The sequence below is a fragment of the Convolutriloba macropyga genome, chromosome 2 (assembly GCF_964194025.1).
Source record: "Convolutriloba macropyga chromosome 2, txConMacr16.3, whole genome shotgun sequence".
Lineage (NCBI taxonomy): Eukaryota > Metazoa > Xenacoelomorpha > Acoela > Convolutidae > Convolutriloba > Convolutriloba macropyga.
Genome location: NC_134469.1, coordinates 75,726,602 through 75,753,070, shown reverse-complemented (window position 1 = coordinate 75,753,070; position 26,469 = coordinate 75,726,602). Strand labels below are relative to the sequence as shown.

General features: G+C 34.2%; 1 protein-coding gene across 1 annotated transcript; it reads right to left on the bottom strand.

Moving 5' to 3' along the window:
- Positions 1–7,569: 7,569 nt before the first annotated feature.
- LOC142335464 (inositol 2-dehydrogenase-like) lies at positions 7,570–17,998 on the bottom strand. Its single transcript, XM_075383973.1, has 4 exons — positions 17,517–17,998; positions 12,427–12,668; positions 9,182–9,500; positions 7,570–7,923 (listed from the first exon to the last, which is right to left on the bottom strand). Exons 1-4 carry the CDS (start codon positions 17,872–17,874, stop codon positions 7,778–7,780), a joined length of 1,065 nt encoding a protein of 354 aa, XP_075240088.1. The 5' UTR covers positions 17,875–17,998; the 3' UTR covers positions 7,570–7,777.
- Between the last annotated feature and the right edge of the window lie 8,471 nt (positions 17,999–26,469).

The window sequence follows — 26,469 nt, the reverse complement described above, 5'->3', positions numbered from 1 at the left end:
CACGCCCGTTCTACGCCAAATGACTGAATGTTAAATTGAATTAACCAATAAGAGTTGTGCTCGACCGGAACGAACTTGCAAGAAACTTGCAAGTTCGCCATTCGACTTAAAAGTTCTTACAAGATAACCATTCGACTTACAAGGCTCTTACAAGTTAACCATTCGACCTACAAGATACTTACAAGCACACACGCACACACATACACGCACTCATACACATGCACACACACACACATACACACACAGACAAATACGCACTAAACTATAAATAAAACGTTGCCGGACATGAATGTAAACAATTGTTTGGAAAAAAAATTTGGAAAAAATAGAATCTGGAAAAGTGTGAATTAAATTATAAAAAAGGCTATAAAGCGCCATTATTTTGAGAAAATACAGACATATGAATTTAAAAAATCAATGAAAGTCAATATTTTGGGAACCTTTTTAAAAGAGCGATCGCGAAGAAGCTAATTGAGATCTACAGTTTTTCAAATGAATTGTGAAAGGATCTCTCTTGAATTGATAAAATTAAAAAAAACCATTTTGTCTTCTTAGGTCAAATTGTATTATGTTATCCAAACAGAGCAACTAACTCCCACGCCCGTTCTACGCCAAATGACTGAATGTTAAATTGAATTAACCAATAAGAGTTGTGCTCGACCGGAACGAATTTGCAAGAAACTTACAAGTTAGCCATTCGACTTACAAGTTCTTACAAGTTAACCATTCGACTTACAAGGCTCTTACAAGTTAACCATTCGACCTACAAGATACTTACAAGCACACACACACACACACACACATACACGCACTCATACACATGCACACACACACACACATACACACACATACGCACCAAAACATAAATAAAACGTTGCCGGACATGAATGTAAACAATTGTTTGGAAAAAACAGAATCTGGAAAAGTGTGAATTAAATTATAAAAAAGGGTATAAAGCGCCATTATTTTGAGAAAATTCAGACATATGAATTTAAAAAATCAATGAAAGTCAATATTTTGGGAACCTTTTTAAAAGAGCGATCGCGAAGAAGCTAATTGAGATCTACAGTTTTTCAAATGAATTGTGAAAGGGTCTCTCTTGAATTGATAAAATTAAAAAAAACCATTTTGTCTACTTAGGTTATATTGTGTTATGTTATCCAAACAGAGCAACTAACTCCCACGCCCGTTCTACGCCAAATGACCTTATGTTAAATTGAATTTACCAATAAGAGTTGTGCTCGACCGGAACGAACTTGCAAGAAACTTACAAGTTAGCCATTCGACTTACAAGTTCTTACAAGCTAACCCTTCGACTTACAAGTTCTTACAAGTTAACCATTCGACTTGCAAGTTCTTACAAGTTAACCATTCGACTTGCAAGTTCTTACAAGTTAACCATCTTTGGCAAGAAACCTGCAAAATTTTACAAGTTAACCATCTTTTGCACGAAACTTGCAAGTTCTTACAAGTTAACCATTCGGTCTCGACCCGGGTGAAGAAAAATTTTGATATTTAGACATTTTACTCTAAATTTTTGGCTTCGAAAAAACCCCTCCTGAAAAAATTCCATTTAATTTTGTAGTGAATACAACCCAAGGTAAAATATCCGTACGGAAAATACACCACAAAAAAATTTCGAAATATGAAAAACTCGTAAATAACCCGCATTTAAAAGACTGATTTAGAAAATCTGCGTCAATTTAGATTACAAAGGAGCCCAATTTAACAATTGAGATTATGTGAACAAGTTTACAACATGTGAAACCAGTGCAAAATGATGCCAACTTTTGCATTAAAAACCAACAGTTACCAACTTTTATTAGAGATATTGATAATTTTTCCGGCAATATCTCGAAACCCTGTCAATCAAAATTTTGATTAAAAATATCCGAGAATCAAAGTGGAAAAAATAGAGCTAAAACTGAACAGGAAGCTCAAAAAAATCAGATCAATATTCCATCCATCAAATTAGTTGTATTCGGCAGTCTTAATGTCTCTGACCAAATAACTGTTCAAAATGCTTTTAAACGGAGATCAATAGCAGAGTTGAATATCAGGGTGAAGTTGTTGAACAATAATAAAAAACTGTGGCCGCAAAATGAGAGCTGAAAAAAAAACAAAAAAGTAGACGATGGCTTATTCTGGAGTAGTATCCAGTATTTATATGATAATTATAAGAACTTTAATTTTAACAAAAAGTTCCTTCGTAGCCACAATTCTTCTGTTTTGACAGGGGCAATATTGATGGAAATTGCGTCAATATCAAAGAACAGAAACAAGTTTTTTTGTTTAAAATGTTTCTGAAGATGAGCATAAATGCCAATTTGATGCTTTTTGAAAGCCTCGGGTTTTTTAAAAGCAAAAAAGGACTTTTTAAAAAAAAATTACATTTTTTTAAGTACAACATAAATGGAGATAAAAAACCATGCTGCTATATTCGAGGCTTACAATTTGTGTGTTTATAAGCTCAACAAATTTGAAAACAAAATTTTCTTAACAATTGTAGATTCCATTTAGAAAACTTATAAGAAACATATTACAAAATGTTTTAAAAACAAAAACCAATAGCCGCAAAGCGGACTTTAGAGACCTGTTGTAAAAACAGAAAAAAAATTAAGCAAAGACAAGAATAGTGTACGCAAATAAGTAAAACGCAGACGAATTTGGACTCTCCCTGAGACTAGATATTCAGTATTATGTGATGTTTCATGCTGTTCTTCCTTTTAGCTTCAACGTCTTTGATTTATTAGGTCAAGTATTAAAGAGTATTTAAGTGAAATATCCCAATGTTAGTTGTTGCACTCTATTGACCATCAATTGCAGATGAAAAGTTACAATAAGTGACTTTCGACTGTTTTGAAATCATTTTTTTCAACAAAAAATTAGGAAAGATAAAAAACCAATAATGGCATTGTCCTAAAAACTGATAAAAATTTTTCCAAAATGTGGTCAAAGCGATAGAAACCATTGAAACGAAAAAATCAATTGTTAAAAAACTATCCAAGGAGTCAAAATTTAGCGGGAAAAGTCCAAAATATTATCCCCAACATGATGAAGATGCTATCATTTGTCCAGAAAACTAATTTATCATAGAAAAATAGTATTCAATTTGTAGCAGGGTTGGTACTAGGGTAGTAAATAAAAATCATTATTAGAAGCATTACAAAAAAAAACAGAATTATTAGCTTCTAAGATATCCATTTTGACATATATGAGAAAAACAATGGCATGCAAGAACAGCAGAATCTGATTTGAATGTAGCGAAAGGAAGATTGGTTAAAATGGTAAAATTGTCAGTTTGTTTTCTGGAGCCTGTAGTTGATTATACCCGTTGACAATGATATAAAATTGCAAAATTTGAACGGAATTAATGTCAAATTTTTTAACGCTTTAGTCCTCAAAAGCAACTTTGCTGTACAAAATTAATGAAACAGCTATGTTTCGGGATAGCTTCAGACTGGTCGGACATACATGATACACGGTTATTGACCAAAAAAATGTTTATACGTTTGTCAAAATTGATGAAATTGATTTTTAAAAAAGGTAATTTTCCTGAAATTCATGTCCTTAAGACAAACCCAAACTCTACCCAATAAATCAAGCACACTTTGGATGGGCTTCATTGGGCCGAAAAATGACTAGTACCTGGATGAGAAAGCACTTGGAAAAAATTGTGAAAATAATGCCTATTAAAGTCGCAAAATTGGACTTAATTCTACAGTTGCTAATCACGCCAAATGGACTTTACTATAAGATTTATCTAGCGACTCAATTTTGTGGAAGAACTATCAAAAATTTGCAAAGCGAAGTCTGATAGAAGTTTTGTATAAAAATCTAATAGAGACACTCTAAGGCAAGGATCCAAAAAAACTTTTCTCAACTTAGCATCGGATATACTTTATCTTGTATATGTGACTACAAATATCAGGAACAAAATTTTGAGTAGAAAAAAGGATGAATACAAACAATGTCAAGGAAATTGGAAAAAAATGTTAAAAAAGTTGATATTTGTTTGTTGATGTTCTGAAAAATTCCCTTTTGGCTCCTAGATGTTTCAACAAATTTTATGATAACATACCAAATACCTTTTCGTGTATCAGTGGTCAACCATTTAAAATGTTGCACAATTAACGATAACAAAAATCTCGTGAGCAAAATAAAATATTTAAAAAGAAAAAACTTTTTAATTAATTGATTATCAAAGGGACGATTAATCTTTTGATTCTTGCTCTCAATGACACTTTCTAAAGAGAATTTAAAGCCAAACAATTACATTTAAAGTTTTCAGCTTAGCTATCTTTATAAGTAAATATTGAAATTTTCTCTGAGTTTGAGATCTTGAATAAGAACACTGTAATCGCCGAAATTAGCTGTTCCAAAAAGTGCAATTAGCTGTCCTAAGAGATGCATATGTCTGTTTCAACTGATAAAGATCATTTTAATTTCAAACTCCCTTTTCTCTCTTTCTTCACGTTTTCTCTCTTGTATAAAAAAGTTTGAATAAAAGCCACTTTAAATGTCCCTCTTTTTCGACAGATTGACCAAAGCAATTGCCTTCACTTGCCGCATTGACTTTTAAATCCTATTTCGTTGCCATTTAACAGATTGAACAAATACATGATCGCAAAATTCTGGAACCAATTCCAAGTAAAATTTGACATAAATTGCAACCAGCTTTTCAGCAATTTGAGCACTCGCTCATTATAACTTTAAAAAAATGATCAACAAACTCTGATACCCAAAAAATTTTTTTCAAAATGCTTCAAATGCTGTGACTCTAAACAAATATTTTGAGGACCGATTTCGGTCTTGTTGAGCCAATAGCTTACCAAATGATAGGACGAACCTTAAGAGCGATATTTTGAGAAGGCCGAGCAAAACAAAAACAGGAAAAGGGGTCGAAATCTGTTTACAATTCTATACAATTATCCACTAGTTGCAACTTAAAAACAAAAAAACTCGAGCAGTCTTGTAATTTTTGTCGCTTTGTTTGTGCTCAAAAAATCACTATTGGGAGATTATTAAATAAAATATTAAAATGGAGCACACAAAGGAAATAAACAAAAAAGAAAAATATCTATTCAAAATATACAGAATACAGTATCTTTTTACAGAATTCTTAGCAAAAATCAGCATCCCCACAGTTTTTACCAAATTAACTTGTTACATTGTTAATATAATTATATGCTTAATCAAACTACAGACGACACATTAAAAAAAACAAAAAAAAGAAATGAATAAAGCAAAGTCAACAGTTCAAAAGTTTGCTCCCACTGAAATTATGCAAGCAGAAGAAATGTCAGGGAAAAAAATTGCGCTGGAAACAATTTTCTTAAGAGGACACAAAGAAAATGAAACATGAGAAAAATCATAACATTGCAAAAATCAGTCGAAAGTTTGAACTTAAAATTTTTTCCACATAAATACAACCTAAAATAATGCTGACAGCAAAAAAAGAACTCAAAACCAGAATCAAAAGAAACTGGAACTAATTAACATCTTATAGGGCTGTTGAAAAAATATACATAAACTTGAAGAAGTATTTAAAACGGTGATCGGTGAGAAAATATAAAATAGCTCCAAATTGCAATTTAACTGCAACTGTTAGACCTTTGCAAAATTAAGGTCTAAGAAATGTTTATAATGGTCAAAATTGCTCTCAAAAGTACATTTAGTTTTTCATGTATGTGTTAAAACAGTTATGGTTTGAAATTTATAAGCTGTAAAAAAATAATCTTCATTGAAAATGCCGCACGTGAACAAATCTCCTGCATGAAGAAATTTTTTTACACATATTTTTCCAGCTCTGCCTGAAAAATTTGGCATATACAGAAAGGACTATTCTTTTTGAGTTCTTCAGTTTTGTTCGTCAATATTATCTAGACAGTTCATTTTCCCGTGCAGGCTTGATTTTTACATCCTGTTATAAATGCACTCGAAAGTTTTCGATCATAAAGATGCTCTACCAACTCTCCCCTTCCAGTCGTAAAAAACACAGATCGCCAATTTAATTCAAGTTAGTTGAATTGTGAGAAAATGGCGATGAGGTCAATAATACCCTTGCTATCGTATTGCAGCTATTGAACACAGTTCGTACATCAAGCAACAACTATAGTCGATCCATTCTATATCTAAGGAAATGCGACGCTACTTGCTTGCAGAGTCTCTTGATTTAACTGAATCTGGAGTACCTATGAAGCTTTTGACTACTAAGGGAATCACGAAGGCGACTGTTTTAGTCCATTAGTGTTTTAGTCTATCTGTTTTCGAAAATCAAGTAATAAAATTTTCAATGAAATGTTGCTCATCGAAAGTTTGCTCGGCTTTAAAATTCAGATTTTCGGCAATTTTTACTTAATCCCAGCTGATAATTTGTATTGGGTGTTTTGATGAAAAAAGGATTTTAGGAGGCTCTTTATGAATTATTGGTTTCTTTTTTTTTGCAAAATGAAACCGATGTATGTTCATTGTGTCTAGACTTATAGTAAACACGGAATGAAACGTTTAGACCACACTAAAAAATGTTATTACAGAAAGTGAAATGATTTCAATTTTTTGGTTTCGCGCCCTTGACTGATACTAAGAGTTGTGTATGATCAGATTAAAACTGAATAAGTCGAGAAATCCAACTTTCAAATACTTCTGGTAAAAATGGTAGGCTTGATCAATCCTAAATTTGAGATGCTTTCTTGCTATGCCATATGTTACTTTTGAGTTAAACTTCCGAAGTTTTTAGCACAGACACAGATGCGTTGGCTTAACATTTTTTTGCATATTGACTGAACTGTCATGTTTTTTGTTGGGGGTGGGGGTGGGGCAGCTGATGATGGCAGCTGACGGCAGCTGATTTCAGCAATACCTTGCTGATGCCCGATTCGCTGGAGAGCAGTTATGAATTACTAGGGATATCCATTCGATACACACGTTCAGTGAAAATTTTGGCATATACAGAAAAGCCCTCTTCTTTTTCATCTCTTCAGTCTTGTTTGTCAATATTACATAGACAGTTTATTGTCTCGTGTAGACTTGATTTTTACATCCTGTTTTAATTGCACTCAAAAGTTATCGATCTAAAAGATGCTCTACCAACTCTCATTTTCGAGTCGTAAGAAAACGCAGAGCGCCAATATTTGTTTCAAATTAGTTGAATTGTGAGAAAATGGCGAAGAGGTCAATTATACCCTCGCTATCGTATTGCAGCTATTGAACACAGTTCTTACATCAAGCAACAACTATAGTGGATCCAATCTACATCTAAGGAACTGCGACATTACTCTGCTTACAGAGTCTCTTGGTTTAATTGAATCTGGATTATCTATAAAACTTTTGACTTCTAACCGAATTGCGAACGCGTTTGTTTTAGTCCATTAGTCTTTTACTCTATCTGTTTTCGAAAATCAAGTAATAAAATTTTCAATGAAATGTTGCTCATCGAAAGTTTGCTCGGCTTTAAAATTCAGATTTTTGGAAATTTTTACTTAATCCCAGCTGATAATTTGTATTGGGTGTTTTGATGAAAAAAGGATTTTAGGAGGTTCTTTATGAATTATTGGTTTCTTTTTTTTTGCAAAATGAAACCGATGTATGTTCATTGTGTATAGACTTATAGTAAACACGGAATGAAACGTTTAGACCACACTAAAAAATGTCATTACAGAAAGTGAAATGATTTCAATTTTTTGGTTTCGCGCCCTTGACTGATACTAAGAGTTGTGTATGATCAGATTAAAACTGGTCCACGGAACAGGCTGTCTAAACGGGCTATATAATCTATTTATTTAGAAGATTGTTTTGGATGAAAGGTGAACTTTTCGTGGTCTATGGTCACTGGCAGTCCAGTCTCTCTAGAACAGTTGATTGCATCGGCAGTTAGAGTCGCGCTCAGAACCTCTTCTTTCTTCACCATGGGCTCCTCCGTTCCTAAATAAATTTGAAAATAATCAAAAAATAAAGCAATACAGGACCTGAAATAGAATCTGAGACTTTAAAAGAACCGATTCTGAGTTTCAAACCTCAAGCAAAGGTCCCACCTCCATTATATGAACTGGGTTCATAATTTTGAAAAAAAACAAAGAATATAGATGGAGAAGAATAAAAAAGAACCGTCTTGTATATTCTAATCAATTGTGTCTTTAATGCAACAAAAAAGAAAAAAAACAAGACTAAAAACTGCATACAAGAGCCCTATGAAATAGCAAAATTGCTCCGATAACAGAGCAAAACAAAAACATATAAAAAATTATCAAAAAATTTAATGTAATTGTTTACCTGTTGAGCAGTTTTATGTGCAGAATAAAGTAATCAACCCAAAAACATACAATAACATCCTGCAAGCCACGAAAAACTTGTTAGTAACACGAAAAGCCACGAAAACAATAGTAGCTGTACAGATAAAAATAATGAAACAACTTTTTAAGAAAAATTGTAAAATGCAGAACATGCTGAAAATTGTTGGGATATTTTGAAGTCAATGTTTTTCTTACAGTTGAGCTACAGTCGAGATTTTACAGTTGAGCTACACCCCAGTCATACAGTCACTTAAATCCACTTTTACTTCTCTCAACTACTACTTTAGAAAAAAAATAGGCGGCAAAGCTTTGTGGAAGGTAAATATATATTTTTTAAAAATGTATACAGATTGCACTTTCAAAACAGAGTGGTTCTAATTAGATCATGGGAAGCAATTTCTGCTCATTTTGCCGTAAATTCCATCGTGAGCAAAACAAAATCGTAAAACTGAGAGTAGGAATAAAAGCATCAATATCTCACTACTGCATAAAAAATGATAAAAATTTTTTATTTGATCTCTATCTTTAAATAAATCTTAAAATAATAAATATAGATTTTGTACATTTTTGGTTGATAGTTATTTTGTATAAAAGTTACGGAACTTCATTCTTAATGGCAAAAACAGAGTGATTTTGTTTTTTATAGTTTTTGCTATTCAGGCTGGAATCAACAATAGATGTGCGAAAAAAAACTGTTTTCCAAAAAATGCCAATTTTTTGTAAGATACTAAGCTCGTTCAAGTGAGCTGAGTCTAGCTTTTTTTTATTGATTCTCTTTTGGCAAAATCTGCCTTATTAAGAAAATTAAGAAAATTCACTTCTTGTGTCTTTAGCAGTGAAGCACTGAACAACTTCAATTCTATAACACAAATGAGATACTGGAGACGTACCGACTAAACACAGATGCAGGTGCTTCCACTCCTCAACGTACGCCCGCTCAAATCTACGCTGGAAGTCAAACCTCAGACAACTTTTGGACACTCCCTGTTGATTAGTCATCTCCAGGTACCCATCCTTAGGAAGAGAGTAGCTCCCAGCTGATTTCTGGTCCCCGTGTACCATGAACCTCTGGTCGAACCCACAGTTGGAGAACCGGGAGAGTTCTATTATGGAAGTGGCACCAGATGGGAATTTCATGAGGATGGATGCATTGTCATCATCATCATAAGGCTGGAGACGCTTATCAAAGCAGTGGCCCATGCAATATACCTGCATAACAAGGCATTCGTGTTCGATCACACATGTAAACAAAACAAACAATTTTGTTCACAGGAAAGGGCATTAGGTCTCACTGAAACTTTCAAGATTCTAAAAAAACACAAAAACACAATAAAAGATGTCATAAAAGTTGGGAGTCAGAAAAAACTGCAAATTTATTTAAATCCAAAGTTTGAGAGACTACCGAATATGAGACGATTCAGGATGCACAATAAGATAATGGCAAGAGATGTTCGGATGCTTTTTAAATGTCTTGAGTTCTATGTCGTCAATAGCAGGCAACAGGTAAAAAAATCTTTCAGTAAAAACTCTGGATGTCAATTTTCATCTCTACAGAAAGTCTCTTTGATGAAGTTTCCTTTTAGTTCATTGTAGTTTTCCTTTGTTTCCGGATTTAAGGCCGAGTCATGTTCAGTACTGACCACGTATTATTAAGTCTCATTTCATCACTGATTCGCAGAGCATAGATCATATCACTTTTTACACTTGGTAGTCTAAATCCTTAACAAAATGTTCAAAATAGGTCCGCAAAACAAAAAAAAAATAGCCACCGAATCGTCAAAAATAGGTCCGGCAAAAAATTATTAAAATTGACACAAATTGACAGATAATTTTCGGAAAATCGTCAAAAAAAAGCTAGAAAAGTGTCAAAAAAGCTATCATCCATCAGGGACTCTTAAAATGGGTTTGCTTCGTCTATCAAAATTTTCCTAAGTTCATTTTGAAAACGCTTTATAACACTGGAATCGTCGCAAGCAACTCAATAAATACGAAAACACCGACAAATTTTATGAGTGAAATAGAGACAGCAAAGCATCTTGTTCAAATATAAAGGCCCCAAAATCAATTTTTTTAAAATGTTTTTGTACCCGAAGCAAAACATGTTGTTTTTTAAAGTCTAGTATTTTATTATTGGGCTTTTCATGTGTCAAAATTCCACAAAATTAATGCCAAAAAACTCGCTCAAACATGGTTTGTTAGAACAGTCAATACTATAACACAGATTCCAAAAACTTTCCAGATCGAGTCGCTCATTAAAAGTAACTAACAATGGCTCATCGGGCATACCTATGATTTTAGGTGTCACAACGCTAAATTTTTTTGAACTTCAAAAATTTTAAGTAGAAGAAAACAAGAAATTAAGTCAATTTTCAAGAAATTTGGTCCAAAAGGTTCTGAAACGGCTTCTAACATGGCTAAACTGATGACGATGGTCGGATAGGTGTGGGTATCCTCAGCAAGGTCATTAAAACCCGTAACTTAAATGGGAAATTGTGTCAATAAACCCAAATAAGGTAATTAAAACTTTGATTAACAGAGCTTTAAAACAGTGTTCAACACATTGTATTAGGACAGGTGGTCTTACTTATTGAATAATTTGTATAAAAACTGAAAATGCTCAATCGAAACCAATTGCGGCTCTTCCATCAGTTGACATTACGGCACCATCATTTCCGAATTATGGCCTTTTTCACTGTTCTGCCCAATCGCCAAAATTTTGGACTCTTTCTGATTATGACTCTTTAGTTGATCAAATTTTGCAATTCCTTGTTAGACCTGACATGGGAATTTTTACAGCAGTTTGTTTTCACTTTTTTTCCTGATTGGAAATGGTAGAATTATTTTCATGGTGGAAAGAAGTTCATCATATCCAGTCAATTTTTCTATAATTCGGTCCAAAAGGATATGAAACGGCTTCTAAAACAGCTGAAAACGGTTGAAAACAGTTGAACAGCTGTGGGTGTGCTTTACAGAGTGGGTAAATTGTAATCACCAAATATTTGCACGTTACTTTTTTGTGATTCAAAATTATCACTCACAATTTGTTTTGAAAAAGTTGTTATCGACATGGGAATCAAGTGTTATCCAAGTCTGGGTGAAAACTTGCCAGAATTGTAAGATTTTAAACAAGACTCACTTGCACAAGGCCAAAAACGAAAAAAGTTTTATTCTCAGACTTGCCTAGTAATGATATAGTCTTGGATTTCGGTCCTGGTTCAGCTTCTTTCTTTCAAAAAGTTTTTCTTTTCTTTTTTGGGACACGGGTAATTTTTTTGTTAGAATGTAATTCTTTTTTAAATCAAAATGAAAATAGTTGTAGCCAAAATAAAGTAATCAATAAGGATTTTTTTAATTTAGTGTAGTAAAATTTGATGGTGTTGTCTTAAATTCAGGTGCCTCTTTGACTCAATTTTGATATTTTTGTCGGCATTATACCCAGGTTGAGGTGCCAGACCGATAGTCGATATGTCCAGACCGAATTGAACGCACCAGGTGGCGTCGTGCGTTCAAAATTACACGGTCTGGATAAAAATGAACGCACGATAGTCTGGACATATGCAATTTTGAACGCACGATAGTCTGGACATAAGCAATTTTGAACGCACGATAGTCTGGACATGAACTAACGATAGTCTGGACATGAACGCACAAATTATCAATTTTGGAGCTCGCAAATTTTTCTTTGGAATGCACGAAAGTCTGGACATGAGGACTTCTGAACGCACGATGAACGCAGGAAAACTTTTGAACGCACGAAAGTCTGGACATAGGCACTCTCTGTCTGGGAGGGTCTGGACATAGACACTTTCCGTCTGGGACGGTCTGGACATATTGACTTTCGGTCTGGCACCTCAACCTGGGTAGTCAAATGGGAGCAAATTGTTATTTATTGCTGAATATACATTAAACAGATCAGATATAATATGTAAGTGTTTTATAATTATTATTATTTTTGTCTGAAAGAAATCGAAAAAGAAAATACCGAAACCTTAATTTTCGTATTTCTAAAATTTCATATTTAATACCAATATCAAAAAAAACTAAATTGTTTCTGTCCTATCACTTCAACCTCAGTTGTAAATTGGCCGGTTATTCCATATTTTAGTACAACTATCGTATCTAATCTGGAACTCACCAAGACTGGTTTTTCTCCCAGAAGCCACAGGGCGAGATCAATGTCATGAACGCCACAATCGTAATAGATGTTAGGAGAGTGTTTGAGGAACTCAATTGGGGGATATGGGTTGTCCCTGTTGATGCCAGTAATGTTGAGAATAGTACCCAGATTGCCAGCTTCGATCTCTTTCTTCACTTTCTGAGCCGGAGGGTCGAACCTTCGCGTCATGCCACACAGAAGAAGCAGACCTTTAGCTTTAGCTGAAATAAACAATCCATCAACTGAATTCTGGCTAATCTTGAATTCTGGCTAATTTTGGCTAAAAATTCTGGCTAATCTTGAATTCTGGCTAATCAATGTTCATTTTGTTGGTTAAGCATCGAATAATTATTCTGTTTTGATACGTGTAGGAAAATAAAAAATAGAAAACAGACTAAAAAGTAGAAAAAATTAGTTTATAGAGCTACATTTACTATAGCTTCATACAGATACTTTTCTGGTATTTTTTGTACCAAACATTTTTTGATGGTAACTGCGACTCAATAATTCAATCAACTTTTATTGTTATTTAGACCAATTCTGCTCAAAATGTGAACTGTCCGGTTTCATAAAATTTCGAAAAAGGCCTCTTTTTTCGTGCTGCTTGAATTTGCTCAGCTATTAAACATTTTTCTTTGCGCTTTGTCATTCTTATTGTAATTTTGTGCTATTCATTTAAATTTTCCCTAATTTAATTTAGTTCATTTTGCTTTGTAAATCTTAATGTTATTCAGTTCAAGTTGAAGATCATCATTAATAATTGTTCAAACCCTATTAAATTTTTTGATTCATAGTCTGTGCATGCAGACGATTTCCCGTTACTTTACCGCAATTTCCTAAATTGTTCTTGTTCATATATTTAATTCACGATCAAACTGATGAACAAATTCTGTTTTAATCTTTATCTTCATTTTTTCTCATTTTAATTCAATTTTCAGTTGAATCTCTTTTCATCTAACTTTCGCTCCGCATATTGACCTAATTCAAGCTATTCTGAAATTCTAGTCTTTCACTAAGCAAATCAATAATCCTAATTCAAACACGTGTATTCGCGGAGCATTCGAAAGAACTTTTATGTTCGAAAGAACATAAAAGTTCTTTCGAATTGACGAAATATAACAAGCAAAATAAAACACCATTTCGTTTTATTTAATGAGCAAAACAAAACGCAATTTGGCACCGCGAAATTACCAAAATTGCAATACAGAATTGAATTTCGCCTAGCAAAATCACAAATGAGTACAGAAAGAACTCATGTACGACAGTGCTCTGGGACAGTAAAGAGTAGTTCACTAAATAGTTCAAACAATGAAATTGATGCGCATACAGAAGAAATGAAGAAGAGGTTAACATCGTCTCACAAAAGGTCAAATACCCCTTTGAAATTAGTAGCACAATTGGTGAAATATGAAAATGAAGAGTGCGTTGCACGTTGTTCTCACTTTTCATTGAGATCTCAAGACAATACAAGTGACATATTTGTTTTTTAAAATAAGGCTCGATGATTCTTTTTAGCGTTGCAATAAATTTGAATAATATCGAAGATAAAATCCATAGCTTCATGTCAAAGTAACTACACGCAAATTTGATGCAAAAACTTCATAAAATATTTGTTATCTACAGACTTTCTCCCATGAAGCATTTAGGAGACCTAGATGAAATGAAAAATTATGCTTGATGCTGCCTTAGTAAACATCTGTCGTGACTTCTTCACTTTTTGTCCGATTTAAAAAATTGTTGTGACAAGTTAACATTTTAAGTAATTTCATTAGACTTACAGCGATACCGAGGCTGGTTTTGGTCTCATCTTAAATTTTTATACCCGAAAGGATTCCTGTTTTTCTCAAAATGCGTGTATATTTTTTCACCTCAATTGAATAAAAAATTTTGAAAATCAAGATTTCTTTACAGATAGGTCCCACTGACATTGCATTGGGGCCTCTGAAACATATATAATATTTGCAGAGAAGATCTCAAGGTTTTGATGTGACAATGTGTTTTCGTAAAATCTTCATTAATTCCTGAGTTTTGCCTTTGATTATGTATTGTTATAAATTAGAGTCGAAAATCAATGGCCCCCATTGGCTTTTTAAAGAGGTGCAAGAGGAATTATCTAATGCTTGCAGTGGATACCTCATGGCTTATGTGACTTTGAAGGTTTTCGTTATCAAAATTATCAATGACCTCTGTCGACCTGCAGCTTAGTCTCTTTAGGGACAGGCCTCACCCATCCCCTCCTAGTGTAAACTTATTTAACAACTTCAGAGTAATTTAGTGATTAAACCAATGGACATTAGATTTTACTACTACGAGCTTTTAAGCAAATTTTGTGTTTCCGGAGAGCTAATTTACCCTCAGTGATTATTTCGTTATCAAAAAATTAAACAACCAAACTATGAAAGACATGAAAACGTTTCTTAAGGAATCAACTGAGCAAAATTTTTTCCAATCATACTGGACAGGAGTCATGGCTTAGGACATGAATATGACAAGTATTATAATGAATTAGAACCAAGCATCACATTTATGCCCAAATTTATATTTACTGAAATAATTAGAATATTGAGATTTACAAACTAATCAGAGTCAAATTTGACAAAATATAGGTTATATGAGTCCACTGAAAGACATTGAAAAGATCCGGTTTGAATCAAGAACCGGGCATCTTCTCGATTTGTCAAGCCAGAATTTCAAAATGTTTTTAATTTCAAATTTATTGAATTATCGCTTCAGTCTATCAATATAGGAATTTCCTTCGTTTCAACCTCTAGTTGTGCAGACTTGTGATTTTCTCAAAATTATGTGTAAATCAAAACAGTTTGTTGAGCAAATGCAATAGGGTTGATAATTTGATTCCTTAAACAGTACTCTTGAACGCGATAAAGTTCTAGTTGAGATTAGATCCCTATCTTGCAAAGTGGTTATTTTTTGTCAAAATTCTCCACATATCCATTATAATGATTTTAAACCCTTGCCATAATGTACAAGTTGCTAGAAACTATCCCTGTTTTCATATCCCAATAAACAAGCATTAACACAATTATTATATTTGCGAGATGAAGGGATGCTTAACTTGTTGCAAGATCTTGCAAAGTAACCTTTCGAGAAGGGTGTTGACACTTTTATATATGTCTGCAATCTAGCCTTATGTTTTCTGAGCCTATTCATTACTTTCATTTTCTGCCAAACAGTGCCTTCAATGCGGTGAAATCACCACTCAATTAATCGTTAAAAAATTCACAGAATTCGACGTATTTTTTTTAAACAACATAATAACAAATATTTAGCATACAATAAATAACTTAAAATTATTAATGACTTTGTTACCAAATCTATGGATAAATTACAGAATCCCGGGTCGGCGATTCGCCGGAAAAAAAACGCGTAAAGCTTTCATGAAAAACAAGTCCCAGGTCAAACTGAAGTGATCTGTGATCAGACGATCTTCTAGCGCACACATGTTGCCGGTGCGCTCGAATTACATGGTCTGGAAAAGACTTCAAGCGCAATTTAGTCTGGAAATGGTCTGCAACTTGTCTAATCAGAGGTCACTTCAGTCTGGGATGGTCTGATCAGAGGTAGTTTCGAGCGCACACTAGTCTGATCAGAGGACGTTTCCAACGCACATTGGTCTGATCAGAGGACATTTCGAACGCACTTTAGTCTGATCAGAAGAGGTTTCAAACGCACTTTATTCTGAGAAGAGGACGTTTCAAACGCACGATATTCTGATCAGAGGCGATTTTCAAACGCACGGTAGTCTGATAAGAGGAGGTTTCGAGAGCTAAAATAGGTGAAATAGGCAGTAAAAAAAATCAAATGAACTAACAAACAACATTTTGAGATTTTCCAGTATATTTTGGGTGTGTTCCCCTCATCTCCTCTTTCTCTCAATGGGGCTGGGAACCAGCTACGGCGGAGTTATAAACAGACAACAATAGGAGATTTGGAGAAGAGCACTAGGTAAAAAAACCAGGCTCAACTTCTATATCCTAACAAAATAAAGCATAAAAAATCAAAGCAGAAAAATCATAGCATATTACAATCTACATACTTCATTTTGAACAACTCTATTTTTTTACCCTCCTATTTTCTTTGAAATCACATTTCAATATGCTCCTAATCATTTTTTAGTGAAATCTGGGCCCGTAATTAGTTAAATGAATCTACTAATTGATACTGATTTTGGGCCCTGAGTTGGCAACAAAATCCGACGATATGTACAACAAGAGACTCGGTAATGTGCATTGGCACATATTGTTCAGACTCACGCTCATCTACATTTGTCACATAATTGGCTACCAAAAAAGGAAGAGATTTCAAGATTTCAAAAATTTATTTTTTGTTCGACAAACTATTGAATGTAGAAAAAATAACGCCGCTTATGAGACTTGTGTTTGTGCAATTCGTAGAAAAACTACATTGTAATTATCGTTTCTCGGGTTTATATTAACGATTTTGAAATTAAGCAATGAAAACAACGTTAAACTTTTTGCTGACGCTGACGGTTTGTTAACATCAAATCAAAAACACAGCATGAGAGAGCTAAATAGTCTTCGAAAAATCATTTTGTCAATGCTGGCAACATGATCTGATCATCAGAGATCATCCATGCATATGATGGTTTGGGACAACATTTGGAGCGGATTTTAGTCTGGATAATGGTCTGGAACTCGTCTGGACAATGTTGTGATAGTTGTTTGATTAAAGGTCTTTTCGGTCTGGAACTTGTCTGGTTAGAGGCGGCTTCGAGCGTACTTCGAGCGCACAATGAGCGTCGAGCGCACACTAGTCTGATCAGAGGTCACTTCGGTCTGGGACGGTCTGACCAGAAGTCACACTTGTCTGGGAAGATTGACAATTTGGTCAGAGGTAATTTCAAGCGCGACCTCAACCTGGGGTACGTTAAGTTTTATGCGTTGAAACAGTGCTTTTTCACCGAATTTCATTGAAGTTCTAACGCTTTTTCTCGGCAACTTTTTGATCCGGGATTTGTGTTCCAATTAATAAAACTCCCTTGAATAAAACTAAGTCAATAATTTATTTGTTAATTTGTTAAATGTAACAACCTGTATCGTAGACACGATGAACTGCTTCTAGAGTGTTAACCAATGGCTTCTCGCTGAACACATGTTTGCCGGCATTAAGGGCTTTCAAAATAACTCCTTCGTGTAAAGACGTTGGAACACACACACCTACAACGTCCGAGTCCTCAATGGCGTCATCGACTTCCGACTGTGGTCGTAACTTGATTGAAGAATGGCGGGAGACTAAGAAACGCGTCGTTTCACTCGGATGGTCGTCAACGATGTTTGATACTTGAAACGACGTCGAGAGTTCCAGGAGACACTGCAAATGGATTGTTCCTATTCTACCAGCACCAACTATAGTCACACGATGAGGATTGAAGTTGCTATTTGTAGCCATGAGTACGATACAAATTATGAAATATTTATTATTAGTACGAATTGCGACTTTTATCAAGCTGTGCTTAATGGTTGTTTGGCAACAAATACAGAGTTATCTATGTTCTATTTAATTAATGATTGCTGGATAGGCTTCAACTTGACTTTGAATCCGGATATCGAATTATGGGTAATAATTAGTATTTGTTAAAGGGATTTAGTTTTGACAAGTTAAACACTCTTTCGAATTGTTAGGAAAAGCAGAGTGAGAAAATCGCGAACAAACACAGTCATACCATTCCAACGAGAGCTTTTGACAGTTGAGCATGTAAAAACTGCAATTAGACAGATTTTAAGTTTTAAACGACCAAGAACTTCAATTATATTTATTACCAAATTGATTAGTGTCGCCAATTATAAGATTTTACGTGCTGCATTTCTGTTCTCAAATTTGAAGCCAAATTATTCTTACCGCAGAGCAGGTACCCTCAAGCAAAAGTAGCTAAATATTATATGCTAAATAATTGTTCTGGTAGTTTCAACATTAGGAAAAAATATTAGTTATATATTTTCTTTTGTCACATTCGGGATTTTGGCATTGGGTATTTTCTCTTTAGAACAGCAAAACTAGTGACTTCGGGTCAGCAAATATAAGTCACTTGAAATTGACCAAATAGAGAAAAAAGACCACTCTATTGAAAAAAATTGAAAGACTCAAAAATTTCGTACCCTGTTATAAAACCGATGGACTTTCAACATGTCGGCTCATGCGAGACTATTCTTAGCAGAGATTTCTCAAACTCCATCATACATCTCAAGTTTATCAGATATTTTTCTTTCTTATATGGGAAAAGTTCTTTTTAACTATCTGCTTTACGAAATTCAAAAACATTTTTTGCAGCAACCTTTATTACAAGTTTCTTCATTAAGAGAAACGAAAAAATCAGAACCCTCAGTTTGATACGATTATAACAGACATTGGCCCAAAGACCTTGTCAATTATTTTCCAACATCAAGCAGCTTCCCAGAAAGTTAAATACCAAATATGCTTTAACAAACATCGACAGTTATTGGTAAAAATACTATTGTCGCAATCAGATTGCTCGCTAAAAAGGGCAAAAAAATGAGTTAATTTTTCTCGTTTGATTTTTGTCTCGTTGAAACTAAGGTCAGCCTACCAAATATTTATCTCACTTTGTTCTGAAACAAATTTGGGATGACGATTGCTGTGTTGGTAAAGATAATGTTCTTCTTTTTAAAGAAACCATAAATTTAAGGTATGCTTGGTTGGGGAGCTCATGGTTGAAATCAGTTCTGAGTTCAGTCGATTTTCAGACAGTTTTATTACGATCTGGCTTATACCCACAAATCACCATGATACCCACGCAATTGATTCTTTGACTTTTGTTTGTTCGCAAAAACCCTCAGAATCGGGTCTTCAAAACTTCGTCCTCATCATCCAACACAATCGGGTTGAACGGAAAAATGAGCATTCATTGGTTGACAAACAAGTTCTCGCAGAGCAGCAACCGGGCTACTACCATTTGGGTAAGCCAAGACTGTAAATTGACCATCTTGGGGTTGAGGGTGTTGTCGCATGGATGAGTCTCATATTAGGGGATCCCTGGCAATCAGCATTGTGGCTGAACCTCATATTAAAGTCTCTCAGACTCCTTGAGAAAACCGATTGTCGGCAATTGATAAACCAACTGGTTGAAAGGTTTGGTTATCAGCGAGCAAGGCTAAACGTTTCAAAATTTTTGGAATTAAATCTTTTTGAATCAAATCGAAAGATTCAAACGCAAGTGGTACAAACTGGATACCTATTTTGGAGCATTTTTGGGCATATTGTTCAAATTTCGGTTCTTCAGCATTTGTCAGAGCAAAACCAAACCTCCAAGCCTCATATGAAATTAGACGGGGCTGCAGTGGGGAAGCTAGGGTTACATCTAAAGCAGCTGGTTGTTCCACTTACTAACTGGGCAAGTAATTGTCTTCTGGCATTGAGTTATTCTAGGTTTTTTGAAAGCATACCTTTTAATTTCTAAAAATCGAGTCTCCTATTTTCGTTGATCAATGTATGCCTGTTTTTATCTAAAATTTGTCGGCTTTGTTGCTATGCTGACGTGTCGCAGGGAAACACATTTTTGGTCACAACGGTCTCATGGTTTTTCGCCACGGAGAGTAGCCGCTACTGTGTTTTTTGGCGTTTTAAGTCCCATGGCAGCTTCACTTTGTTCATTTTGTGTTTGTTTTCTCTTTCCATTGCCTCGTTTGATGTTCTATTGGTTGTTTTTAGACAGGTCCGATTGAAAATCGCACGGCATCTGCTTTGTTATGAAGTAGGACATCCAATTTGTCATTTTTAGCCAAGATGGCTAACTGATCACAGGTACGACAGTTCTTCCATCTGAGAGGTTGTTCACTCGTTGTTCTATCCCCAAAAAGGCACTATCTATAGTTGCATTTTACGTTACTCACGTGCTGATTTGTCTATGTTAAACACGATTTGTTTAAGATTACCATTAGGCTCATATACAGCGCAAATGGAAATGTGCTAATTGTGACTTTCCAGGACAATCTTTGTTCAAAATTGTTTCGTCTGATTTGACTGGCAATCGGGCCGATAGAGAGACAACATTCAAGGTTGAATTAAATGAACGTGGTGTCAGAGAACAGATTACAATGAATCTCCTAAAAATAGAGAGAACGTAGAATTTAAATAAGGTGTAAACAGATTGGAAATATGAAAAGGTCAAATAAATGGCAAACATAGTCAAGATCAAAACATTTCCATTAAGATGCTGCTTTATTCTGAATTTTACCACTGATACCTTTTCTGCAATTTTTTTTAAAGTAGTGCATATTTTTTGATGATTAGTAGATGATATCAACCCTCTGCCCATTTAGTTATGTTCAGAAATTTTTAGAAATTATTTAGAACGTAAAAAATTTGCATCCGAAAGAACAACAGAATGATAGTTCTGATAAAGATTTTGGCCGTAAAATCAAATTCGGACATTAAAAGAAATGAAGGACGATAGGACCAACCAGTGAATAGTTTCTATGGCTTTTTAAGTTTCTTTTTTTTAAGAATTGGGAAAGATATTTAACCTGCTTAATTCAGTCGTTGAGCAATGAGGGATGATAAAAGTTGAAAAATGGCATTGGGAACTTTTTTCAGAACAATCGTTGTTTTCTTTGGATCACAGATAAGCAGACTTTTCAAGTGTCTTCATAGATAACTCTCCATCTCGCTAACAATACAATTTCCAACTTGCAAGATCTTGCAAAATAGGCACTCACCGCAAGATGTTTTTTAGGCATCCCTAACATTTGCAAAGCAATAGGTAACTTTTGAATTAAAAATTGAAAAATCATTAAAGAAAACCATGTGAAAGTCTCAACTAAGCCATGTGATTAAAAATTAAAATTTTCCCGGTTTCATTGGGTTTCAGTTTAACCCTTTTTGACGTTCATAATGAATTTTTTTATGTGCACCTTATGTAAAATGATATAAGTGTTTTCAAAATTTTTTAATTTAATTTATGTGTTTGCGTTCTAATGAACAGTTCAATAATTGTATACGAACCACTAACAATTCTCTATAATTCAAAACGAACTGATTTTGACAAGAATTATCACTGTTCCAAAATCTTTTTACCAGATTGCCGATATATGAAACCGTTAAAACTAAATTAATCAGTTTTTTCTTATTTTTTTTTGAACAACCATTATAACACAGCAGATTTATATCGCTATTTCGTGGGCAAATTTATCTCTTGTAACTCTGTGTATTTGTTTTTCGTTTTTCTTTTGATAATACAATGAAAATTCAACAAAATTTTGATAAGAAGATACTATAGCAAAAACGGACCAAATTGAGGGGAATTGCGCAACACGTGTTTGCAAAAGTGTCCAATTTCTACAGCGAAATTGAAATACAAGCTGTTTATTCTCTTTTTTGCGCGCTATTTAACTCAAATATGTTTGATTTATGGTTGTTTTGGCACGCAAAGTGACAAGTTTTCTAGCTGAATGTTTCCATAATCTGCAATTAGGCCTTTATTAATGAGCTTTTTTGAGCATTTAAAAGTAGTTCAAAGTTTTTTGATAACAATAGAGAGATAAAAGGTGGTTTTCTGTTTAATAGTATACCATATCGTACCAACTTGCCACCGCACATCTTGAAACTTATGCGCCAGAGAACATATGCCAAATTTCCTTGTGTTATCACCAAATACTTCTTCCGAAACATTGACGTTTCGATTCAAGCACGGGAGGACGTTTAATAGATTTTAAATAGACTGCTAATTTGTTGTCGAATTATTGAACGAAAATATCAAAGTACATTGGGTATAATGGCGTTGGGGATCTTGGCATTGCGTATAATGGCATTGGGTAAATTGTCCTGACACCGTTCAAGATTAACATTAGGATCATATACAGCGCGAAGCAAATTTAATGGAAATGTGCTCAGTGTGACTTGCCTGGACAATCCATGTTCAACATTGTTCCGTCTAGTTTGACTGGCGGTTGGCCGATAGAGAGACAACATGTCAAGGTTGACTTAACTGAACGTGAGGTGTCAGAGAACAGATCACAACGAATCTCCTGAAAATGGAGAGAACGTAGAATTTAAATAAGGTGTGAACAGATTGGAAATATGAAAAGGTCAAATAGATGGCAAACATAGTCAAGATCAAAACATTTCCATTAGGATGCTGCTTTATTCTGAATTTTACCACTGATACTTTTTCTGCAATATTTTTAAAGTAGTGCATATTTTTTTGATGATTAGTAGATGATATCAACCCTCTGCCCATTTAGTTATGTTCAGAAATTTTTAGAAATTGTTTAGAACGTAAAAAATTTGCATCCGAAAGAACAACAGAATGATACTTCTGATAAAGATTTAGGCCCTAAAACTGAAATTGGGCATTAAAAGAAATGAAGGACGATAGGACCAACTAGTAAATAATTTCTATTGCTTTTTAAGTTTTTTTTAAGAAATGGAAAAGATATTTAACTTGCTTAATTCAGTCGTTGAGAAATCGGGTTATAATGAGGCATGATAAAAGTTGAAAAAAGGCACTGGGAACTTTTCTCATAAAAATTGTTTTATTTGGCTCACAGATAAGACAACTGATCAAGAGTCTTCATGGATAACTCTCCGTCGCGCACGCAATATAATTTCAAACAATTCGGCACGCCTAATGTTTTCAATGCAATAGATAATTTTTTGATTAAAAATTGATAAATCATCGAAGAAAGCCATGTGAAAATCCCAACTGAGACATGTGATTAAAAATTAAAAATTTCCCAGTTAGGTAATTAAAAAGCAGATAACCTTGGAAAAATTACAAGATCCGATATGCTTTCACTGGGGTTCAGTTTCACGTTTTTTGACGTTCATAATGAATTTTGCGTGCACGTTATTTAACATGATTTTAATGTTTTCAAAAGTGTTTTTAAATTGACTTATGTGTTTGCGTTCTAATGAACAGTTCAATAATTGTACACAAACCACTAACAATTCTATATACTTCAAAATGAACTGATTTCGACAAAAATTATCACTGTTTAAAATCTTGTTACCGGATTGCAGATATATGAAAACGTTAAAACTATTATTAATGAGTCCTTAAAATGTTTGGAACAACCATTATAACGCTGCAGAGGTACACCCCAATCGTCACGGACAAAATTTGCGCGATCTGTATATCTCTTGTCCGTTTTTCTTATGAAAATAAGCATATTTTTTAATTGAAAATAAGCATATAAAATAAGCATACAATGAAAATGCAACAAAATTGTGATAAAAAGATACTATTGCAAAAGGAGGCCAAATTGAAGGAAATTGCGCAACCCGTGTTTGCAATAGTGTCCGATTTCTAACAACGTTATGGAGATACAAGCTGCATACCCTCTTTTTTGCGCGCTTTTTATCACGAACATGTTCGATTTATGATTTTTTTTGCACGCAACGTAACTCTAATTTAGAATGAAAATAACTAATTTTTGCGCTGAATGTATCGATAATCCGCAATAAAGCCAAAATAATGCGCGTTTTTGAAACTGGTTGATGGTTTAATTGTATACCATATCGTACCAACTTGCCACCGAACATCTTGAAACCTTCACGTCAGAGAAGATACGCAAAACTTCCCGTTTTTCTCACCAAATTAATCATCCCAAACCTTGACAATTCCATTCAAGCACGGGAGAACGGCCAAGGGGTTGACTTTTCGTCCATTGGTGAGCGTCCGAGGAAATTATCAATTAGATTGAGTGTAGCAGTTTACAGCTCTGATTGAGAATTAGTTAAAACAGAAGACCACTGACCAAAATAATGAACAGATTTGATTTTTTTCGGAAAAAACCCTCAGATAATTTAGCTGAACGGAGCTTGAGATAACAGTGAAAATACAAAAATTACTGTTTTTGCCTTTATCTTTTTTAATTATCTTTTTGGTTAATCGGGCTTATATATAAATTCAAGCATCATTTGTTTCTATATAATTTTTTGAAAAAATAAATCAACTTCTGAAAAACTCTCAGTTTTGTAATAGGGCTATGAAAAATCAAATTACCATCAACTTATATTTTTGATTTTTGCCACATTATATCTTCATGATTTTCAAGGCATTTTGTATTTAAGCATCATTTGCTTTGGAATGAGTTTACAAAAAAATTACAAATAATTTAGTTACTCATGCATCCGCTTTAATTTTAGGGCATACGAAGTGGAAACTATCATCAACCGAGATTTTCGGTGCTCACTAATTCTGTAAGTTTTTCCTTTTATTAAATGTAGGTTTTTCGGTAGCAACTTCCCATCTCCAATTGTTCGTCCAAATCAAACTAAGATTGGACAGAGGAGAACTACGGTAAAAACAAAAGGTTAATTTTTTGCTTTTTTTTTCTAAATTTGATTTACTGAGTGATTCCGAACTGATTGAGTCAGTGAAATTTTTAAAATGAGTTTATTCAATAATTTTCTGTCTATTAACAGATATATCGGGGTCTAATGTTTTTTTCTGAAACACCATTCATCTCTGCGTCTGCTTTGAATATCCATTCTTTTGATGTGCAAAATTTCTCCTTTCCGCGATATTTTTTGCGTCTTTTCACATGTTTACAGGTGCCTATCAATTTTTGACTCAATCTTTTCTTGTGTCTATTTGCAAGTTCATAGATGTCTATAAAATTAGTTGAGTCTTTTCACTGGCTAAAAGGTGGCTGTTAGTCTTTCTAGAAGACACCTCAAATCTGTTTTCTCTCTCTCTATAAAAAATCTCATATATAATAAAACCAGAAGCAGATATTCACAGATGCAACCTAACAATGGCAGTTCAAATGACAACAGTGCAATATAAACATCACAATTGCAGTTTTATGTGATAGCAAGTCCAGAAAATTTAATCAAATGTCTCAAAATTCTTTGTTTTGCTCTGAATTGTCATTACCTTTGAGATGTCTTAAAGATCCCATCCTGCTTGTGTATCTGCTGCAATGGTATTGGAAAGAAAAACGAGTGTATGTCACATAGGAAATTCCTGTGAGTATTCTGAGCAGGCTGAGCAGTCTGGTAAGTATTAGACATCAGGTACTGTGTGAGTAGTCATGACGCAGTTTGTGAGCAGTTTGTTCCTTAACTGCAGCAGACTACATTGAGAGGGGTCTCCATCAACTAAACCACAACAACAACCACAAATCAAAGCAAAAAAATTATGTCGTGTTAATATTTCCATCGTTAAATCACTTTAAATGACTTTTGCGTGCTCAATTAATAAAAGTTCAAATCATTTTTGCATGTTCAATTATTTAAGATTTATATCACGTTTGCATGTTCAAGAGTGCGCGTTTAATTAGGCTCAATTGCGGATTTCAGATACATTCTTTGCAAAGAATAGATACCATAAATGAGCGAAAACATGATACAAGTCTTCTCAGCTACTTAACAATTTTAATGTTTTTCAATTTTGCAAAAATGGTCGAACAACTTTTGCGAAAAATATGATACGAAACTTCTCTCCTAGTTTCGTTCATTTTTTGTATTTATTTTTCGAGCAATTCTGAATAAAGGGGAAATTTTGGGGTATACGTCTCTGGCATTATGATCAAAAGGGGCAACGATTTCTTTTTCAGCCATCTTTTATTGATCAATATTAGCTCTGGTCCAACTTATGTGATTCCATAGTTTTCAATTTATTTGATTTGGCTCCCCAGGTTGAGGTCCTCGCTCAAAATGATCTATGAAAATACCCATCCAGACTATTTTTGCTTATGAAAATACCCAGGCAGAGCAAATATGCCTATGATCCAGACTTTGCCTCGTTCAAAACTTTGGTGCGTTTATGTGCTCGTTCAAAAACGCTTATGAAAAGACTTGTACAGACAAAAATGCGATATGATACAGACTTTGGCTCGTTCCATTTATGAAAAGACTCAGAAAAACCGAAAAAGTTTATGATCCAGAGTTTGGATCGTTCAATTTATGAAAAGACTGGAGCTAAGAAATACCGACAAAAATGGCGTATTTGTCGGTATTTGTCGGTTTTTGTCGGTTTCATCGGTTTTGCATGTATGAAGCGTTGGTTTTTGTCGGTATTGT

Coding starts and splice junctions, on each gene's coding strand:
- LOC142335464 (XM_075383973.1), bottom strand. CDS start 17,874: ATGGCTACAAATAGCAACTTCAATCCTCATCGTGTGACTATAGTTGGT. Junction 12,669..17,516: donor TCATCGTGTCTACGATACAG/GTTGTTACATTT, acceptor TGTTTATTTCAG/CTAAAGCTAAAGGTCTGCTT. Junction 7,924..9,181: donor CCTGCATCTGTGTTTAGTCG/GTACGTCTCCAG, acceptor AAATTTATTTAG/GAACGGAGGAGCCCATGGTG.